We start from the raw sequence: 22,332 nt of genomic DNA on the forward strand, positions 1-22,332 counted from the left end.
ATTCTAACAACTTCTTAACTATAAGAAAACTGGGTCATGCCTTATACTTCAAATACATTGTGAAATCTTTAACCGAGGATTTGTTAACACTGGTGAATGACACAACTAGGTCAGTAAGATTAGAACGTACCTAGTTACTTGGGTAACTTGGTTACTGTTTACCTGTGGAAACAGTAACTAAGAGTGCGTATTGAAATGCTTTACATGAGCACCAGTTACATTACACAAGGGCACATTCATTAATGGGGAGATTATTTTAAATGATTTGCCCAGAATCCCAGGGTGTTGAGCCGACGTCCAGATTCGAACCAGGATACCCAGTTCCAGAGTTGGCAGCTTTGGTTGTTATGCCACATCCATACAGTCGCTCCCTGCTTGCACCTGACTCTGAATGTTGCTCTTTCTCCCCTAGATCAAGCTTGACAACCCCTCCCCACCCTCTTACCTCTGTCTTCCCTCACCCTTCAATAGAAGTATTCTTTGAAATAACGTCACAACCATATCATTGCACATTAGTCATTTGCATACACATGGGTGCACGCCTCTGCCTCCCTGCAGCTTCTCTTGTATAGCCCAGCATGGGTTACCTCGTATGGCATTCAGTGTCCTTCAGAGCTTATATATATTCAGGGACTCACTTTTTAGAGTACCGATTTCCTGAAAAGTGCCTGTAGTCTCCCATTAAATATACTTCCATAGTCCTGAGAGGTGCAGCTACTCTCCATTTCAAAATAAATCTGGTGAAAAATAATATATTTTATAACTACACGTCTTACAATTTTTGTCGTGATACGTTTGCATTTTAAAAGCACTGTTTTGATTCTCCCACTCAAAGCACATTTTTATTTCCAAGCACCGAAGATGATCTCTCGAGGCCGAAAATGCAGCAGCACGCTGTTACTAGGAAATTGCAGCCTTGAGGGAAAGCGCAATGCTTTTAAAGTGAAACAATCAAGAAAACAAAACGCGAATACAAGCCAGCTGAGGATCAATTCCACGTTAATTCCATCAAAGCCAAGGTGACAAAGCTTGCTGTCCTGAAATGTCGAGCAAGGAAAACGCTGTCTCAATAGAGCCCTCCAGTAAAAATCCGTGGGTCACTTTAGACACTTTATTTTTTTTTAATACTTACAACTATCTTTTAATATACTTGTATAACTTGCATTTTCAAGAAGTAGACTGTCATGTCTGTAGCGGAACCAGGCTTCAGCCAGATTTGAACGGGCCCATTCAGACCCAAAGCTTCAGTGTGCCTTTGACTCAGTGTGCCTGCATGTGTGATCACGTGCTTCGGTGCACCCGTGTGCCTCTATGTATTAGTGTGTCTGTCGCACGGGGTGCGTGTGTTTCTCAGCATGTGCATGCATGTGTGCCAGTTTGTAGTGCGGTTTCTATGTATGTCTATGCGGGGGTCAACAGGGGGTAAAAAGACATTGTCATTTACAACGCCGTTACTTGTTTCTTTTTAGAAGTTGGTCAGCAGCTGTAAGGCATGTAAGTAGCCAGATGTGAGACGTGCGTGTCAGGCTGACAGACCTCGTAAGGGGCTGATTATTGCATACTGCAGTTCCCCCCCTCATATGAAACATGAGGGCACTGCTGTGCCGGCTGCTCCGTGCTGTTTTTCCTCATTATTTTTTGTTGATGGTGGAGGGTGCTCCCTGCAGAAAACAACAACGTGTGTGTCAAAAGCTAACATCGGGGAGCCAGTGTCCCACACCATGTAAACGGCAATTCATTTATGTTCTCAGTTCAAAGCATGGGACGGGCGCAATCTACTGGAGGATATGGAATCTGTTGTTTTCTGTGAACTTTAATTTGACATGGATTGTAGAGGGTGTAATCTTTATTAAAACTCAAATAACACATCTGAAGGCATGCAGCGTTGCAAAACCTCACTTGGCTGGTAAATCAGAATATTGGTTTGATTTTTACGTGAAATTGATTTTGCGCTCCCTCTTTATGCATCTGTGACCTGCTCTTCACTTCTTTCTCTTTCTCACACACTTTCTGCTCCCCTGTCTATTTCAAGCTCATTCACCACTTCATGCGCAAACTTCCTATGCCTCTCTATCTTCCTTTCTATCTATTCTCTGCAGCTCTCAATCCATCTATCCACCACACCACATAATTCAACTATACAAATAACTACACACCACACAATTCCACAACTAACAATTCCAATGCAACCCACATAATTTGACTCCACACCATATACATCCACTCCAAACCAAAACACAAAAGTAAAAAACGTTGTCATTTACTTTGACACGGTCGACCACTCCATCCTTCTTGACCGTGTCAGGGGCACCGGCCTACGGGGGTCGGCCTTGACCTGGCTTACCTCTTTCTTAGCAGGCCGGACCCAGGCTGTTCATTTGGAAGGCTTTCTTGCACCTACCCGCTCTGTTCCCTGCGGGGTACCCCAAGGTTCTTCCCTTTCCCCCCTCTTATTTAACCTTTACATACAACCCCTCATTGCTGCTTTACGGGATATGGAGGTCATGGCGTTTAATTACGCTGATGACCTCCAGCTCATCTTCAACCTTTCTTCCTCTCCTGACTCGGTCTCCAGGGTCCACACCACTCTTAATTTCATTTACAACTGGATGAACCTCAATCAATTAAAATTGAATCCCGATAAGACGGAGCTGGTTCTCATTGGTGGTCCCTCCAATCCTTGGTCCCCTGCCTTCTGGCCCCCCATCTTTGGCTCCCCCCGTTTCCCTCTACCTCCGTTAAAACTCTGGCCATTAAAGTCAGACAGGACCTCTCTCTGCGTCCACATATAAGCTCGGCAGTCCCCTCTTGTTTTCTGGCCTTAAGAACTATCTGGAAAGTCTCGCGTTACTTTACGGTCTAAGCCCTTAAACTCATCATCCTGGAAATGATCCTATCCCGCCTAGATTATGGGAACGCCCTGTATGTGGGCATCCCTGCCTACGAGTGGCGTCGCCTGCAGCTTATCCAAAATCAAGCGGCTCGCCTCATCTACAGGCTCCCCAAATCTAGTCATACCACCCCTTTGCTTAAGACTCTCCACTGGCTCCCCATTAGGGCGCGCTCGTTTTTCAAGATGGGCTGCCTGACCTTTATGTCTCTGGCTGGCACTGCCCCTGCATTCATTAGATCTAAGATCAACGCATATGTTCCTGCTAGAAATCTTCGCTCCTCCACCCAATTTCTTCTCCTTGTCCCCCGATTCCGTAAGAAGAAATCAGGTGGCTCTAGGTTTTCGACACTTGCCCCCCACTTTTGGAACACACTCCCTCTGGCCATCAGGTCTATTCCCTCCTATTTGGACTTTCGGGTAGCTCTGAAAACCCATCTTTTCTCTTCTGCCTATCCCTCTTAATCCCTCTCCCCCTTCTTTCCTCAGTTTTTCAGTTCCCTTCTGCAGCGCCAAGAAACCGCTTGGTATTAGAGCGCTTTACAAAACCCTTTCAACTTCAACTTTACTACGCCAATAGCTCTAACTTTCACAAATGCGAGACCTATTGCATTGCAAATGCTTTTTTCTTTTTACTGTTGGTGGGTGTCGATGACGTAGTATCGTTTGGTGTCTCTCTGTGATGTCAACGGACTTCCTCCGGAAGCTCCACCTTTGGTAGCCATCTTCAGATTTGTTTTTCCTCCGTTGGGTCCAGATCGATACGGAAAAGCTCCCGAGTTGGAGACAAGAATTGTGGGAAAAACGAAGAGTAATCATCAGGCAACTGAACACCGGGGCCTTACATCATCACCGGTAACTTGACAGCGACCGCATTTCGACACAAGCAAGAAAATCTAAAACTTCGTCGACTGGAGAATGCTCATGCAGGGGGCTCCCTGGGCGCAGTAATGGACAAGACGCCATTCAAGTTCTGCATGAACTGCCACTACAAATACGGACAGAAGGATCAGCACCCAGTCTGTAACCTGTGCCTGCCACTGGATCATCAAAGCGATGACTGTAACGCCTGCTCTGTCTTCACCCTGAAGACAAGGGAAAGACAGCAACGCGCAAACTACAATATGCAAGGCCAAGGACCACCACCATCACTTCGAGACCTGGGCCTCTCCAGCAAGGAAGAAGACCATGTCGTCGAAGGACCAGAAGGGAAGGTGACACCGAGGTTTTGGACGTAGAATTCGAAAAGAAGACTTCGAAGGAGGTAAGAGAGTCGTCGACCTCGAAAAAACCAGAAGCGTCTCGAAAATCAGACTCTAGACCACAAAAGGGACAGTCTGCGCCGAAGCATTTGGCGACCGTAGTTTCACCCAGGCTAAAGCAGACCGTAGGATCCTTCGATAAGGACTCCGGAGCAGAAAAGGCTCTCGAGAAATCGAAGATGTTGAAAGACGGTCTGGAAAAGGACGCCTCGGCGTCGAAGAAAGAGAGACCGAAGCAAACCTCAACAACCGCCTCGGTGTCGGCAGTCGAAAAACGAAAAGTGGACAATCTCGGAGCCGAAACACACGAGACCCAGATTGAAAAGAAAAGAAGGCTGGAAGCCTAAATGGCGAATATTCTCCAACGCAAAAAAGACTTCGACGAAAGCTTGAAGCAATACAAGATACTGCCGAGATCAACAGAACCCGAAACCCAACGGGTTGCCGAAGATCCTATACCACCTAGAACACCCGAAATAATCGACGATGAAGAGGAAAGTCCCTACGTCTTCGGGGAAGACGGCGATCTAGATTAACAGGAATACGCAGAATCGTCGAACTCTGAGACTCCAGAGCTCCAATGGTAAGACCTCGACGCAGAGTCGCCCGAAAAGTCTGTAGCTTCGTATCCTTCGAGACCATTGCCCCCTGATGACATTGGCATGTATAACCAGGTCATTAAAAAGGCTGCAGAGACTTATGGGGTCCAGCTAGAGGAAGAAAAACCTCAATCCTGTTTTTTATTGGAAACCCTAATGCCTACACAGTCTATGAACCAATTCCTACCAATGCTGCCTGGTGTCTTAGACCAGGGAAAAGAGGCAATTAAGGAGCCTGCTGTTTGTGAGGCCATAACACCAAGAGATGAGAAAAAGTATAAACATTCCTCAAAGGACCCTTTACGCATTAGGGGATCAGTGCCAGCGGACTCTATCATTGCATCAACAGCAAGGAAAAGAGCCAATGTACCCACCACGGTTGAGCCACCCCCAGACACAGAGAGTAAGAGGATGGACCTCGTAGGAAGGAAAATGGAGAGAGCTGTGGCAAATCAGTGGCGCATTGCAAACTCAAATGCCTAGCTCAACAGGCACGCGTACCAACACTGGAAGGAGGTAGGGGAACAGTTACAAAACCTACCGGAACATTTCTAGAAAAGGGCAAGCCACCTGGTGGAAGAGGGCAAAAACATTGATGACACTTGTTTAAAGTCAGCCCTTGATGCGGCCAAAACATCTAGCACACAGATGGCTATTGGCATTACAGAGAGAAGAAACGCATGGCTGAGAATATCAGGCTTCAAGCCAGAAGTACAGAGCTACATAATAAATTCTCTATTCAATGGCGAACAATTGTTTGGTACGGTGGTTGATGACAAACTAAATCAACTGAAAAAGGATAACGAAAAAGCAAGGTCCATGGGAGCCCTGCAGTTCATAGGCATACGCAGAGGCACACTGTTGAGAAGGCCAGAGGGGAGAGGTTTTGCAGCTTGAATCTATTCTGGATTCACTATGCTGTGCATTATTCTTCCATCTAGTGGTTGGGTCCGGAATTGTAGTATTTCTTTTTTTTTTTTGCTGGTGGGCGTCGTTGACGTAGTACCATTGGGTGTCTCTCTGTGACGTCCAAGGACTTCCTCCGGAAGCCCCACCTTTGGTAAGTCGAGTATACTTTTTGAGAATTATTGATTTTTGGTGTTATCAAGGCAAGTTGAAGAGCAAATGCATATTGTGTTAAATTTCTATTTTCTAGGCTTTGTGCAAGAATGGCAATGTTTCCTTTCTTTTAATGTCCTTCCTACTTTTTGTTCATCATTTAGGCTTGCAAGAGAGGTAATTTTGACGTTGTGCGACTGATGATTGAAGCTGGAGCAGACTGCAACACATTGTCAAAACACCAGAATAGTGCACTGCACTTTGCCAAACAGAGCAATAATGTACTTGTGTATGAACTTCTTAAAACTCACCTGGAAACGTAAGTGACTTGTTGCGGTTAGACATATTTCTTCTTGTGGATGCAATTCTGATTGATACTACAGCTATCTTTTGAGGTCTAGCTCAACAGATCCTGTATTTCTGTAAATAGGCACTTGTTCCTTCTTCTAGAGTTAGTTGGTAGGGGAAGAATCCTCTGGTTTCTTGAGGAGGAGCTAAATCTGAAGGGTAGGCCACCGGTGGAGCTTCCTTCACCATAGAAATAAAATGGTAGACTAAATTGGATGAAAGATGGAAATCTCTCTGGATTTACCACCCAACTAGAAATCAAGCACTTCTGATTTTGTAATGACTTTCTCATGACATCACCATTCAAACCAATCCACAGTGGTTCTGGTAATCTTGTAATACTCAACATTATATCACTGGTGTGGTTTACTTTGGCCCGTAAAGTCGGGGAGTTCCACCCTCAGTAAGTTTGACTGTTTTTTACCACGGCAAGCGGGGTCTACATACCTGCTTATCCTATCCTTTCTACTGAGAGTGGTGTCTGCCTTCAGCATAGGTCAGTCTATGACTCTTCCGTCTTCCTTTCCCGCTCCTCATGCTTACCAGGAAGAGGAGTGGCAACTCGGGCTGGAATCTAGACAAGCTCTCACCTTCCATGTTGATAGGACACGGTCAGAGAAGGTGGATGACCATTTTTTCGTAGGCTTCACTGTGGATAAGAAAAGCAAAGCTGTGACAAATTATACTATTTTAACATTGAGTCGCCATTTATCTTTTACGTCTTGGCCACAAAAGAGCAACTGCCTGCTGCTCATGCGCTCTCTGCAAGTGACCTGGTTGCCTCTACTGCACTTAACAGGGGCGTTCTGGTGGGAAATGTTTGCCAAGTTGCCACTTGCTCTTCACTACATGCATTTACTAAGCATTAAAGTTTGGTTCTGCATAACAAGGGAACAAGAGTTGTCAGGGACCTTGGGTAAACACTGTAATGAAAAACAATGGCCCTTAGAGATATGAATGTAACAATGTCACCAACCAAATGGTTATTTATTCCAGACAATAGTAAAGAAAATGTTTCTCTATAAAAGTTTTGTTTAATGGAGTAGTAGGTGTGCGTGAAAAACGTGCTTGGTGCTCTCTCATCTGTGAAAAACACGTGTCAATAGTATCTAAACTGGGTCCTTTTCAGTCGCTGTTCACTTTGCTGTTGGGACACTGCTTCCATCCTTGCTGACTGATTTTCTTGTATTTGCTCTCCATTTGTGACCACTTTTGCATGGAGAGGCTCACACTGCAAACAAGACAGTAGATCATTGTCTCCCTTGGCCTGGGAATGCCTCCATTTGGCTACCAGCTTTGTTTTGAGCCATTACCTCGGGTATCATGCCCTATGGGCTGCTAATGATTGCATTGTCCCTTAAGTCTTTTGCGAGGTCCCTTTTTACTCATGATTCTTTGACTAAGTTATATCTAGAGTCCGGATGATCTCGTTATCTTCATAGGAATCGAAACTTCCACTCAAATCGCTGCTGACCCTTATCTATATTGTTGATTAGCCAAGAACAGGCTGTGCTATCTTGTTTTTAGATACGCCCTTGATCACTATTGTCATGTGTTGATTACCGATGAGAGAACACCGGGCATGTTTTTCACTCACACCCGTTGGGCTGTGTTGCAATGTTTTTTTTATAAAGAAACATTTTCTTTATTATTGTGTGGAATAAATTTGATTGGTAGCATTGTGGCATTCATGTGTCTAGGGTCCATTGTTTTATATTGAAAACCTTAAAGTCTAGTAGTTGTGGCATGGGGAGACGAATAATATGCAAGGCCTTTAGTACTTGATTTAATTGATTTAGGTTGACCGCACAATAAGCCTCATTCATAAGTTGAGAAATCATTCAGGAAGACGCATCCTTGGTAAGAGAAAGTCTAGCTTTGGTAACAATATTCATGCTACCTATCCAATGTACCGCACCACCCTTCCCCGCCTCTTCTGAGATGGTGCTGCTCGGCGCCAGGAGACCCTCCCGGGTGATAGTGCACTCTACAAATCTGCACAACCTAATTAGATTCCAAGAGTAATAATTGTGTACATTGATTATGACCGTACCTACAAAAGCGGCCTTAGGTTTTAAATCAGCTTTAACTTTGCCCAGAATATCCCTTTATTGCCCTACAAGTGTCTTGTCAAATGTGTTCCTCCGAGGACTCAAGCTTAACCTGCTGATATTACCACATCCTTTAAAAAGAGAAGCCAATTTGCCCCTTCCCCCGTTTTCCCCTTACACACTACATATTGTAAATGTGACTAAAGTTTTATTTTCTGAAACTCTGTTTTGGTTACTCCATATTTTATTTTGGCTTTATTTCGGACTATGTTGAGCTTGAATTGTTTATACTGCCTTTATTGACTCCATGCCATTCAAGGACCCAAATCGGAGAGACCTCCTTAGAACTTGTTTAATTGAATTGTTTTGATACATTTTAGGTTAGCTCATCTTCGAAATGTATATACTTTTAGATTGCTCCCTTCCTGGTGTTGGGATAAATTATGTGTTCTCTCAGTTTTTCAAAATATTAATAAAGATTCACAATGATAAGGAAATACTTTTACCTGTAATTATAATTCAAAAGTTACTTTATTATATTCCTAAACTGTCCACACCCTTCCCCAGTCTATCTTGGAGAGGATATTTTTGATGTTGATGGGGATATTATTTCTTGCTCTTTAATCAAAATGAACTAACTCTGAGGTTGTTACATTGGTCTGTTGCAATGTATGGATTATGGAGGCATGACCCTGAAAGCACCATTATTGGTTTCTGCAAAAAGTTACATTGCTGCTTATTGTAGGGAGGAAGGTATTACGTTCTTAAAGTACCGCAAAGTCCTTAAGGTTGATTCTTAGTAATTTTGTCTATGGCCCTAATATCTTTACCAAAGGATGGGAGGGAGTGGTTTCTGGAAAGGTTTACTATACAGTATGGAGAGAAGTCCGGGTCAGTGGCAGCTGGCATCTACTACTTTAAACATAATAAAAAGAAAAGCACTTATCGGATCCTGACGACGTCCTCCTCACTCTGACTTCGTCTGCTGTGACTGCAATGCAGGCCCCAGCACACTCCCTCGACCAATCCAGGCTTGCCCACGTGCTGTTAACCAGCATGTGAGCAGTGCTCTGGTTTGTGGGAGCGGCCTCTCGGTGCTCCCAACGGCACTGGATGTCTGCACTTGCTCTCAACATAGCTGTCTCAAAACAGCTGGTATGGGGGGTTTAAAAAGCGCATGTGTGGCTGGCCGTCTGCAAACGGCTGACCAGAGACACATGCACACTTTAAACAAGTGCAAAGGCAGCCTTCTGCCCACCACTCCTCCCTGCTCACTCAGCAGGCCCGCCCCGTCCTGATGCTCGGTTCAGAACGGGACAATAAAAAATAAAATGGTACTCAATTACCATTTTTTTTATTTTTTTATCTCTGGGGCTTTGTGGGGCACGTAAGTGGGGTGACGCTCCTCTGCTCCAATGGAGGAGCATCCCCTGGTCAGGGCATGATATCGAGTGGTTTGAGAGACTGCTTGAGTGAAGAGTTTATGCTCGTTTTGCTTGGCAGTTTATTTGTTGGGTTGGCAGTTAATCACAAAGAACCACCTCAGATCTGAAAGTCTGTTGCAATTTCGGAGGGGGACACATGAATAACCCTGGATGATTGGCACCTTTTACTGTTTATAAATGTGTATCCAACCTGTTCTGTAATAAGAGCTACTTACGTTAAATGAAAATCATCCTAAGATACTAATATTATTAGTAACAATTGTCACATCAGAAAAGATTGCAGTAGTGGGTCACATATGCAAGCTGTGATCACCTAAGTACATTGGGCAGAATTACCAGCATTAATGTAAAACATGCTTTGTCAATTGGGAATGCCTCTGCATAGGTAATGTATAACAGAGATGGTTGCAAAGCCCCTGACACCAATGTTCTAATATTAAGAAGACTCCCAAATACCACATGGTTTATCAGTCACATATCAACCTTTGAACATCAGGCTATGAAAATACATATTTTGTCTAGAATACGCACTCTGGATTTTGGTCTACATATATTAATTCAGCCAAGCACAGCTTCTTCTAATTTAGTAGGCTGGGCTGGACACGGAAGAGCTACTTACAGGTAGCTCATGAGCTACTCGTAAGAGAAGCCTGGTTTATACAAACAAAGGATAGAACTTAAAATGAAATGACTGCAACGGCTCTGTATTCTGTGATGCTCCACCTATAATAAGCCTTTTTCCAATCTCACCCTACTTCTTGTATTTTGTATACAGGAGCGGATTAAAATGTTTTAGTTTTTTTAACCTACAAAATGCATTGTATTTTATTTTACCACCGATTGAAGAAAAAAAAATAAAGAATACACAGAGAACATTGTTCTCTTTAATGTTTATTTATCTTCGAAATTAGCCGATATGAAAATATACAAATGATTGAAAACATTGATTACTGGCAAGTACTTCTTTGTCTAGCGCACTGGTACAAAGGTCAATTGCTTACAGTAAATTAAGCACTTTTTTTTTGTAAAGATTTTCATTTTGAAATGTAAATGTGTCCTAATATTTTTCAGCGTCTCGAGAGTTGCAGAAGATACCATCAGAGATTACTTTGAGTCGCGTCTCGTCCTGCATGAATTGGTTTTTCCTATAGCATGTTATAGACTTTGTGAAGGGCCTGATTTTGCTCTGGATTTCAATTACAGGCCACCACATGTGATACCTGAAGGTAATACACTTTTTGTCCTATAATGGCGTTTATGTGATACATTATCTAATAATCTGCATAACTCTTCTCTACTGTTCGGGTTTGCAAATTCTTTAAATGTTTGTTAAAGAAAAAACGTTATAGAAAGTATCTGTGAAATGATTAAAGTGCGGCATGTTTGTATTTCAATTAATTCAAACCTAGATGTAAAGCAATGTATACATTGGGAGTTTTACAAGGAGTAGCCCATAAGTGCAGTGATGGAAGCAAGGTAAACAGAGTAGCGAGGAGGCCAGGGGCTTCGGTGTGGCTTCTTTTACCCTAGAGCTGAGACTGATGCTCCCTGTGATTGTCCACCAGGGTCACAGAGCACCTGAGAGCACTGGGAAGTGTGTGACATTACCTCATTAAAGAAGTAAGACAATTCAGTCTGGAAACTTGTCCGGTTGGCTGACTGAGCTCACGTTGTTTCCCCATCTGGGAGCCTTGGACCGTCCAACATGAACAATAATTTGTGCATGTTCTTGATTCCATCTAAAAGTGAAGTATCCCAATGGCAGACAGCTAATGCTGCGTTTCTAAATTATCAGATCATATATTGGTGTTTGTATTTGAAATTCTTTCTGTTGAGACACATTTCAAATAAAATTAAGATGAACAAAAAGAATCATCAATATGAAAGTTAAGAAAGGGAGAGTCTTGAGTGCAGGGATTCTCACAGTAGTACAGCGTGGAAGATGAACTGTCTGAACTGTCTTTCGAGTGTCCAGGTTAAGTCTTCTGGGATAGCTAGGGCAGCCATCAAGCCACAATGCAGCATTTTACCATTAATAGGTATGTAGCTATAATGCCTATTTACTGTTGTGTCTTTTATTCTCCCTGCTTTCAAAGGCTCTGTATAACTGCTCACAACAGCTAGTTCTTTTCTTTTATCGCAAGGTTGTTTAAAGAATAACTAAAAGTTTTTAAAAAGTACCAACACTCTGATGGCCATTGTTGAGTTTAAGAAACAAAATAAAAATACCAAAAAATTACCCTTATAAGTGTATTGGGGTTCTGCACAAGGGTGCTGTTGTTCCATGTTAACTAAGGGAGAATTCTCATGCTTGATAGCTATGATTACAATTAAGTAATTATTTTCCTTGTATGCAAGTAGCTTGAACATGCCTTTAAGAATTCTGATTAAGCTAGGAACATGTGAAGAGCTACATCCTCACACAGAATCTACAGTAACGGCCATCAGTGCATGCCCTTGTTGTTGATTTCTGAAGGTTTATAACAAAGTGACAATTTTAAATGAAATTAAAAAATGGGCAGAAATAACCTTGATTAATCTTTTCGTATGTATGCAACCCAGTTGTGGCAACAATTTAAAAAGGAAAAATTGAGAAATAAACTAATTGATGTTGGGCAGTCTTTGTGATTGTAAACTAAATAAGCGTAAAGCGTGTAATTGGAATGACAATGATTTTGTAACCTGTTCAAAATCCAATAAAATGTGTTTCCAAAAGTGATCTAAGCATGTCTTTCTAACTTTCTGTTAAGCATTGAGGATTAACAAGTACTGATGTTGCTAATTTGTTTTCTTTTTAGGATCTGGGATCCTTCTGTTTGTATTTCATGCAAACTTTTTTGGCAAAGATGTTGTCGCTCGACTCTGCGGACCATGCAGTGTGCAAGCTGTGGTTTTAAATGATAAATTTCAGCTCCCTGTGTTTTTGGTAAAAAAAAAATTATATTACTGTATACAATGATTTATCTGCCTTGTTAATTTTCTTGAGTCTAGTGTTCAAGATTGATCTTGCATATAGGTTAAACCCAAGATTTGTTTTCAGATGTTTAACTTAGACTATACACGTGGATTGTAGACATTGTCAAATCATTTTATTACAGTTTCTTTTTTTTGTAAATTCATTTTATTGCATTTTCAAATCAAAGTATGCAGTACAGCCAGCTACACATCTTAATGCAGGGTATGCTCAAGGTCTGATAATCCTTGTTACAGTCAATTGACATACATAGCACTAGTAGCTAGTTAATGGTAACATACATAGCTACTGACAGAGCTCCAGGCATCAGCCGCTCGTCGCCAGCAAATTGTTAACCCCTGCAACAGCTGGTACTTATGAACCCTCCCCCCTTTCAACTCGAAAGTTCTCTTCAGGCCGAAGCCTAAATTATTGCATCATTCCATGTGCTATTTATCACAATTTCTTGTGGAGTATTTACTGCGTGATACCAGTAAGTAGTACTATGTTTTCCTCTGATTCACACCCTTGGATAGTGTTTCTTGAAATTGGTTGCCCAAGTATTTCCTTGAGTTTTAATTCTCCAAAGGTAGTTTTATTTTATGTGTTAAAACTACTCTAGGAGGAAGGTAGAGGCTAGGTTCCAATTTGACCATTAGTACTGTAAACTTCACTTCTGAGGCTTTACAGTGTGGTACTTTAAGAAAGTGGCCCTTTTGCATGCTTGCCCCCCCCTTTTTTGCCTGATGTTGATGCTCTTTGAGTAAGTGTGCCCTGGGTTCCTGCTAAGCAGGTGTACCCAGGGCCAAAACAGTACTTTTGCACCCCCAATTCACATCTCTCTGGACACATGTAAGTGCCTTGTAAAAGGTGCCATGGGTACCAAAGGCACTGTGGCCAGGTAAAGCCTCTAAGGACTGCAGCACATATTGACATGGCACACAAACCTGTGTGCTATACCTACAGCCCACTTCCTGTGGTATAGGAAAGACCCCCATCTAGTTTAGTGCATGAGCCCTGTACCCCTACAGTGACTAAGCCCATTCTTAGACATTGTAAGTGCACTAAAGCCTTAAAGAGTATATAGTCTGGGAGTTTGTCATTATGAACTCCACAGCACCATAATGGCTTAACTGAATTCTGGGAAGTTTGGTATCAAACTTGTCAGCCCATTAAACCCTCACTGATGCCAGTATGGGATTTAATGCCAAATGCACTCAGAGACCTAACTCTAGTGTCCTGGCTGAGTGGCTGCTTGCCAGCTGCCACCCCAGACATGTTCCTGGATCCCTGGGTCGAGAGTCTACAGCTCTTGGGGTCCTGAAACAAAGCACATCCTGGGCAGAGTTGCCAAACCTCCTCCCCCAGGATGGGCAGGGTCAACAAGGGGGAAGCTTTAAAGGCTTGCCGCCTTTGTGAGCTGCCCCAACCATTTGCTGCTCCCAGCAATTGGCCCCACCGATTCTAACCCCCACTTTGGGAGGGAAAATCTGCAGGAAAACCAAGATAGGAGGAGAGGTGTGCTCACCTTTACCAACTCCACCACTCAGGTGAAGGGGGTGAGGCAAAGCACAACACTCAGTCCCTGCCATCTTCACCCAGAGAGAGGCTTATCCCCCCTCCCCCCCACTGGAGGGTGGCATAATTGGGGGTGTACCCACCCTAAGAAAAGGACCCATTGGTCAAAATCTATACCAACCTGAAACGCCCCTAAATTTTGTTTTTAGGGAAAACCCCAAACCTTGACTCCTCAGACAAGCAAGAAGAAGGACCGAAGAGCTATGCTGAAGGAACAAGAGGAGTACTCCAACTGCTTTGGCCCCAGCCCTACCGACCTGTCCTGACCCCGACCTGCTCCAGAGGAATCCTGGCGTGTCCTGCAGTCCACCAGAACCCAGAATCCTGCCTTCCCTACAAAGACTTCATCTCCCATGAGCACCTGACTTGCTCAAGAACCAGACTCCGCCTCTGGCCGAATACGCAGGTCTATACCACTCTGCACACAACGCTAACGGAGTTTGACTGGCCCAACAGCACGAGGAGGTCTCCCCAGCGATCCTGACCCGGGATCTAGTGATCCCCGACCCATCTTAAGTTTCAAGACGATGTCTGTAGCCTCATCCTGAAGGATCCCCCTGACCGCGACTGGAGCTGATAAGAAGAACATACGCCAAAAAAAACCCTGCATCCGACACCCAGCAGCCTTGGGTGGCCCAACCAATGGTGTTCAGGCATCTCCGGAGAACGCAACTTACCTCTCCAGCCAGTGGTCGCTTCCAGGAAGTCTCCCAGACAGAGCCTGCAGCATCTTTTCTAAACCGACTATCTCCATTGCAATCCACAGGGCTCCCGACATCTCCTTGGCCCTCTGCATCCAGCCGCATCTGTGCCCCCGGTGGTGCAGCTCCTGTGCTGATTGTTGGCCCCTGCAGTGCAGAACCTAACCCCAGGAGCTTTGCTCCCACAACCGAGTGACCTCATAAGCAGCTCCTGACTGAAAGCCCCCTTAGCCCTATTGGCTAACATTGGTCCCCTACTCTCTGCACCTGGCTGCCCCAGTGCCACTGGTGGTGCAATTGAGTGCCCAACTGGACCTTGGGGCACCTTGGTCCTAACCCCCAAAAGTCATACTTGTAAGTAGTTTACTTGCCTATAAACCGTGAATACTCTTTTTTTCCCCGTAGGAACCAATGTTACACGTTTTCTGTTCCTAAACATGTTGTGTAGACCTGTGTTTTGTATGGAAGAAAAAGTAACTATATCTTAAACCTGAAAAGGTCTTACTTAACTTCTATTGTTGGAACCACGATGTGATATCTAGGCATATCACCCCGAGTAGACTATGTAATCCAAAATGAATGCAGAATCAATCACAAGTCATTTCTATGTGATTTAAACTGTTTTAAAAAAATATACAAAGCTGTAACTATTGCAAATCCACTGCCAATTCCATTTCTGGGTAAAGTTTTACAATTAAAAGTACATTTTACGTACCCGTACCAAGTCCTTCTTGGTTCTAGAAATAAAACCTAAGTATACCTTTTTTTTATACTTACCCAATTGGTCTGGATTATGTCTCTGAGAGTGTCAATCAGTCCTTGATTGAGTGAATACAATAAATGCTTAACACACCCTCCTGATTAGCCTAACTACTCGACCACACTACCACAAAGAGAACTGTTAGTGATTATCTAATTTAGACTCTGCTATAAATCTTGGGATCCCCTGGACTCTGTGCACACATTTTTCCCTCCTCACCATAACTGTGTGGCAAAGAGTGCTTTGCATAAACTTAGTGTTCACAGATCATTAGTTTCTCTCTGAATGATACCAAGGTCACTGGTACTTCAGCTTAAGCTTTTTATTATTTTATTACTTATTGGTAGTTTCCAATTTCTCAGAATGGTGTGTAACGGTGGGCTTCCTGCACGCACAGTGATGCAAAACATCAACATTTCTTTTGACATTTTATGTCTATGGATGAGATCTCTGAAAGTAACACATTGGCTGCTACTCTTGCGCTTTGTAAACTCTAGTTCAGTTGCTCAATTTGGCAAAAAGTTGTGAACAACATCTTGAATTACATTTGGCTGCTCTCCTTAAGGTTTTTTTCCCCCCAAAATCTTTATATTGCGTTTTCAAAATTATGTATGCATCAGTACTGCCATGCAAGGCAGTACAAACTTTGAATAACAACTATTTCAACAACATGTGATTGACTGTTACTATGTATCAATAATGCTGAACGTTTGAGCATATGCATTAATGCAGTCCGCAGTACAGAGGTCATCTGCATACATTTGCGTCCGTCTGCTGTGGGCTGGGAGCTGGTTTGTGCTTGCTGTTTGAGATATTGGCGTAGTGGTTCCCAAATGTCTTTTGGTTTGGACGATGTTGGAAGCTCTTCCGCATATAGTTCGAGGTTCTCCTTACAATAAACCATATCTTTAACCCAGTGTGTTGTTTTTGGTGCAAGAGAGCTCTCCCAAGTCAGGGCTACCCCCCATTTGGCCATCAATAATGCGATTAGCACAAATTTGCCCACCGTTCCCTTTAGCTGAGGAACATAGCATAGCAGGCAAACTAACGGTATAAACTGCAATTCAATCCCCACCATGTCCTGGGTCATTTCCACCACGTCATTCCAAAATAGGAACACCAGCCTACAATCCCAAACTAAGTGCCAGAGGTCAGCGTCCAGTTGGCCGTATCTTTTAAATTTGCTAGTGTCACGTACCCCGTTCCTGTGTAGTCTGGAGGGTGTGTGATAGACTTGGTGAATGTATTTAAAATGTATAATGCGCAGGTTGCCGTTTGGTGTGAGGGTGCTAGTTAGGCGGCATATATGTTCCCACTCTGATGTAGTCAGGGAGGCGTCTGCTTGTGGTTCCAGCGGGCTAGACTTCCGTCCGGCTCCACGACTCTGTCATCCCGCACAGCCCTATAGAGTTTGGTAATCCTCTCTTTCTGTGTGGGAACAACCAATAATAGCTGTAAAGCATGTAGGATGGGCGGCTCGGCTGGATATGTAGTGTAGTGTGCTCGAATAGCCTGCCGAAGTCTATGCACGGTAAATTGAAACAGTGGTGTGGGGTTGGTAATATATTGGAGCTCCTCAGGGGCGATGAAACTCCCGTTAGGATAAAGGTCTTGCAGTGTAGCAATACCCGCCTCCTTAAGTGCCCTTGGCAGGGCCTCCTCTTGCATTACAGAGAGCGCAGTGTGATGTGTCCATGGCAGTGCCGGGGCGTAAATAGGGAGCTTAGATGCAAGTTTGCCTATAGATTGCCAAGCCGCAATCGAAGTGTCCAATGTACTGATTTCATGTTTTGATGTGCCACGACATGCATGTGTAATAATGCCTTGTAGCGGAACTGGGTCAGCATCCCCATCCTGTACCGCCACGTGTGGGGTGTAGTCATGTGGGCGGAACCAATAGTATGCATACTGTGCCTGCGCACATAGATAATAAATGTACAGGTCGGGAGCTCCAAATCCTCACTTGGCATAATCAAGCGTAATTGTAGCCCAGCTCACTCTAGCCTGCCTGCCTCCCCAGATCAGTCTAGTCAGAGAAGCCCACACGATACTAAAAAAACACAGTGTTCGTTTTCTAGGAATATTGCCGAATAAATATAGAAAACGCGGGAGAATGACCATTTTGATAATTGCAATCCGGTTGGCAAGGGAGAGCGGCAAAGCAATCCACCTATCCAATTGTTTCTTTAGCTCAACACACGCTCTGCCATAGTTTTCTTTTACAACGGTCTTGGGATCCCTGTGTACCCAAACTCCTAGATATTTAACTGGTTCTGCGGGCCAAGCCATAGGGTATTCCATGCATGGGGGATCAGTAATGGATGTCAGTGGTATTCTCACCGATTTGTCCCAGTTAATAGTGAGACCAGAAAGCAGTCCAAATCTGATGTACTCTCTTAGCACCTGAGCCAAGTAGCGATGAGGTCTCTAATGAAAAGCAGCATATCGTTGCCACAGAGAGATATGCTGACGAGGCGGTGTAGGAAATTGAGGGCCGTGTCTCTGTGCCATTGCCAGATCACACAGGTCAGGGGCTCCAGAACAATGGCAAATATCAGTGGTGACAGGGGGCACCCCTGCCAATCGGGAATGGCTCTGATGTCAGTCCTCCAACGTATAATAATTGCACCCATCCGAGGAAGAGCACGGGAAACCTCATATGACGAAGGATGTGAAACAGATAACTCCACTCTATGGAGTCAAACGCTTTTGCCTAGTCTAGCATTACTGCAGCTGCGTGTTATTCGGGATTAAGGATGTGAAACATTGCAAATATAGTCCGGAGATTGTGGGACATGGACCCATCCAGAATAAAAACCAGATTGATCTGGGAGGACTAGACATGACATCAGCGGCTGAAGTCTGGTTGCCAGGATTTTATCGATTATTTTGGCGTCCAGATTAATCAGAGACGGGCCAATATGATTCGCAATGTTCAGGTGATTTATCTTTTTTTAATAGTGTGATGATCAGCACTTGTCCGAGGGACGGCGGCATTACCCCAGTTTCATGTGCCTCGGCATACATTTCCAATAGATGGGGTGTAATCAAATCAGCATATTCTTTATAAAATTCGTCGGAGAGTCCGTCAGGCCCCGGTGCTTTTTTATTGGGTAAGGCTCGTATCGCCGCTTTTTGCTTTGTCAATTGGCTGATTTAGGTAGTCACGGTGATCGTCTGACAGCCATGCACAAGCAATGTCTGCCAAATAGTCTGCGAGATCCGAATCGGGCACTGTCCCCCTTGATGTGTACATATTGACGTAGTAGGCACGAAATTGCTCGACTATACTCTTGAGGGGCATAGTGCTCCCCGCCCTGCTCATCCAATATCCTATCTATGTGGTGATGCTCAGCACGGAATTTAAGTTTAGCAGCTAAAGTGCAGCCCGGTCGCCCGCCCTCCCCATACGCACGGGCTACGTGTCTACACGATAGATAGCGTACTTCAGACTCCGCCATGGTATCGTATTCAAGGATCAGTTGGTGGATACAAGCAAGTGTGGTGGCGCATGGTTTGGTAGTGTAGTCGTGCTTGAGGTCTGCCAACGTGGCCACTATTTTTCCAAGCTGCCCCCGTAGATCCTTTAATATACCTGCTGTGGTGCTTATGCAGACCCCTCTGATGGTCACCTTAAAGGCTTCCCAGAAAGTGGAATCGCTCTCCACTGTGTCAACATTAAGCTCGAGGTATTGTTTGATGGCTTTTCTGATAGTGTCGGAATATATGGAGTCCAAGAGAGCCTCAGAGCGGAAGCGCCATGTGAATGGACGATGAATGTTAGTTGGGAACTTGAGAACTAGCCGCACAAGATTGTGATCTGAAAGCGTGCGTGGGAGCGCAGCAATATCAGTGACCCAGTCATTTCCCCCCTCGCTTAATAGCCAATAGTCCGAGCAGGACCAACTATTGTGCGCTGGTGTAGCATATGTACCCTCTCTCGCTGTGCGATTGTGAATCCTCCAGACATCTATCAGTCCAAATTCCAGCATAGCATTTGTAATACTTTGCCACTTTAGATGTGCGGCTGCCGTGTGGGCTAGATTTATCCAAGCTAGGATCCAGATAAGTATTCAGGTCCCCCCCCCCCATACCACTGACGCCTCTGGCCAGCCTCGTAGTGTATCATAGATTCGTGCAAAGACCTCTGGTTCATCCACTATGGGCCCGTATACATTAATGAAAGTGATCGGGGAAATCCCCAGTTTACCATGAACCATGGCATATCGCCCCTCCTCGTCTATATATGTTTTGATTGGTGTAAATGGGATACCTCGCTTAACCAAAATAACCACCCCCCTGGCATATGAGGAATACGAAGAGGCCAGTTTATACCCAGCCCAATTGGTGGCAACCTTAGTCTCCGATATTTCGGTTAAATGCGTCTCCTGTAGGAGGGCAATCTGAATCCCGTGCCAATCCAGGTAGGCGAATACCTGTCGGATTTTTTGGGGGGGGAGTTTAGCCCTCGAAAATTCCACGTCATACAGGGGCATTTATCACCCATCAGCAGTTTGAGAACAACAAAATAATAGCAGCGTGACCAGTCTGCGGCAGGAATAGTAGGTTAAACCTTTGTCATAGCTAGCGTAACCGTGTAATCATATTGAATAATCCCCAACACAGAAACATTTACCCCCCCCCCCCCCCACCCACTTTAGCAGCCCCAATTTGCCAACGCCATTCCCTTGAGTCGAGACAAAACCCAACCTGTAGGAACAGAAAGAAGTAGTAATTTGGGGTACACCCATTGGGGGACGCCGCAGCACATCCCCCAACTCCCAGATGTACAAGGGAGGTGGCCACGAACCATGAGAGCGTGCTCCCTATATCATTAGCTCTGTGCCCACTTCATAGAATGACCGCCCCACTTTGCAGTATTAACCATCATTTCCGATATAACCGCACCAGCTGTCGCTTACAAAAAGGATATGATTGTTCACATGTAACCGGCAGTATCAATACACCATAGCAATAGAGCTACCAGATTGCAGCTGCTCTGAAATGCCGTACCCTGGGAATGGCCAAGTGTTGAGCACAGAGTTCCTGGTTCCACCCGGGCCGAGATGCAGCCCTCGAGCTCAGGAGCTAAGGGGCTAACACAGTGACTCAATCCTCATTCTCCGATGCATCTGGGAGAGCTTGTTTTTTGCGACGAAGGGACTTGGCAAAGTCCATAGCCTGCTTGGGGCTGTTGAAGATCCTGGCTTTATCACCAGTACCTATCCGGAGGCTAGCCGGATAGAGCATGGCATACTGAATATTGTCAGTGATCCAAATCTTCTTTACTTGCTGGAACGCTTTTCTGGCCGCCTGTACTGTTGCAGTGAAATCTGGATAAAATGAGATGTTATTCCCTTGGTATGTGATGGTGCCTTTCTATCGGGAAATGCGGAGCACCGTATTTCGGTCTCTAAAGTTCAGCAAACGGGCGATGATTGGTCTGGGTGGCGTGCCGGGAGGCGGACTGACCGCCAGAGAGCGATGAGCACGTCCCGCAATTAACAGACTTGAGAGGTTTTCAGCGCCACAGACATCACGTATCATATTTTCCACATGGGTTTCCAATTTTCCCACATTTCTGGACTCTGGTAGACCCAAAATGCGTATATTATTGCGCCTTGATTGCGCTTCGAGGTCCTGGTTCTTTGCCTGAATAATCGCTAATATTTTCTCCCATGTCGTCCGTCCTTGTCGTGATTTGCTGCAGGCTATCCTCTGTGTTTGAAATGCGTTGCTCCGCCTCGCCTATTAGAGCTGCGTGCTTGTCGAGCGTATCGGATATGTGGTCCATGCGTCCGTTAAGGGCCTCAATTTTTCCATCTATTGACTGCAGACTAGCCTGGATCGCTGCAAGTGTCTTCTCCAGTACGGGCGAGGGTTTGGCCGCACTGTCCAATTCTGAATCAGAAGCGGAAGATTGCTGTGACTTTCCTGACTTGCGCAATTCAAAATTGAGGCACGGTTGATTTTTATCTGGTTTGCCCATGGTGGCAGCGACGCCCAGTGCGTAGCGCTTGGCACTTAGATTATTTAGTTCTGCAGTCTCTTCTGTAGACAATGGCGTATCACTGTTTCTCCAGTGAGCTCTCCGCACAGTAAAGGACAGTGGAGACCCGGGCCGGGCACTATGTGTCCACAGATATGTAAGCTCCTGTGTCCTCTGTTGACTTTCCGCGTGATGCCAGGCAATGCACCCTCGTCTGAATCACCGGGGCCCTGGCTCGGAGCGCTGTGCTAATTTCTGATTCCGAGCGCGGGACGGCAAAAGTGGCTGCCCACACAAAGGCGTATGCTTCCCCGGTGAAGCTCAGTCACACGGCTCCACTTACTGTCGGCTCTCTGGTGCACTCGCATCATGCCCCAGCACGGGGACCAGACGCAAACCTTAGTATATTGTAGGTGGTTGCACGTCATTAGGCCCACACGTGCACTTCCAGCAGGGAAGTCCCATGGCTTTTTAGCGAGGAGGGGGCGGTAGCAATACAGGCAGTATTTGGGCCTCTCGGCTCAACAATAAATATATAAGTGTATTCAGTCTGCCAAAGCCCCCTTGCAACAGCACTCTTCTCCGGCTCACCGCAGGTCTGGCTGATCCACTAGTTCCACGTCTATTCCCCAGTTGCCATATCACCACAAGCGCCGTATCAGCAGGATATGTCGCCACCACTATACTGTGGGATGAC

The 22,332-nt window shown here is 44.9% G+C and overlaps 1 protein-coding gene across 1 annotated transcript in view; it reads left to right on the plus strand.

The window, feature by feature from the left end:
• The window catches only part of MPHOSPH8 (M-phase phosphoprotein 8), a 209,300-nt gene that overhangs the window by 140,966 nt on the left and 46,002 nt on the right, over positions 1-22,332 (plus strand). Inside the window, exons 10-12 of the mRNA XM_085621552.1 lie at positions 5,975-6,129; positions 10,726-10,880; positions 12,453-12,580. Of these exons, the coding sequence (XP_085477678.1) occupies positions 5,975-6,129; positions 10,726-10,880; positions 12,453-12,580 (438 nt within the window). The remainder of the gene's footprint in view (positions 1-5,974; positions 6,130-10,725; positions 10,881-12,452; positions 12,581-22,332) is intronic.

Source organism: Triturus cristatus, chromosome 8 (genome assembly GCF_964204655.1).
Source record: "Triturus cristatus chromosome 8, aTriCri1.1, whole genome shotgun sequence".
Taxonomy (NCBI): domain Eukaryota; kingdom Metazoa; phylum Chordata; class Amphibia; order Caudata; family Salamandridae; genus Triturus; species Triturus cristatus.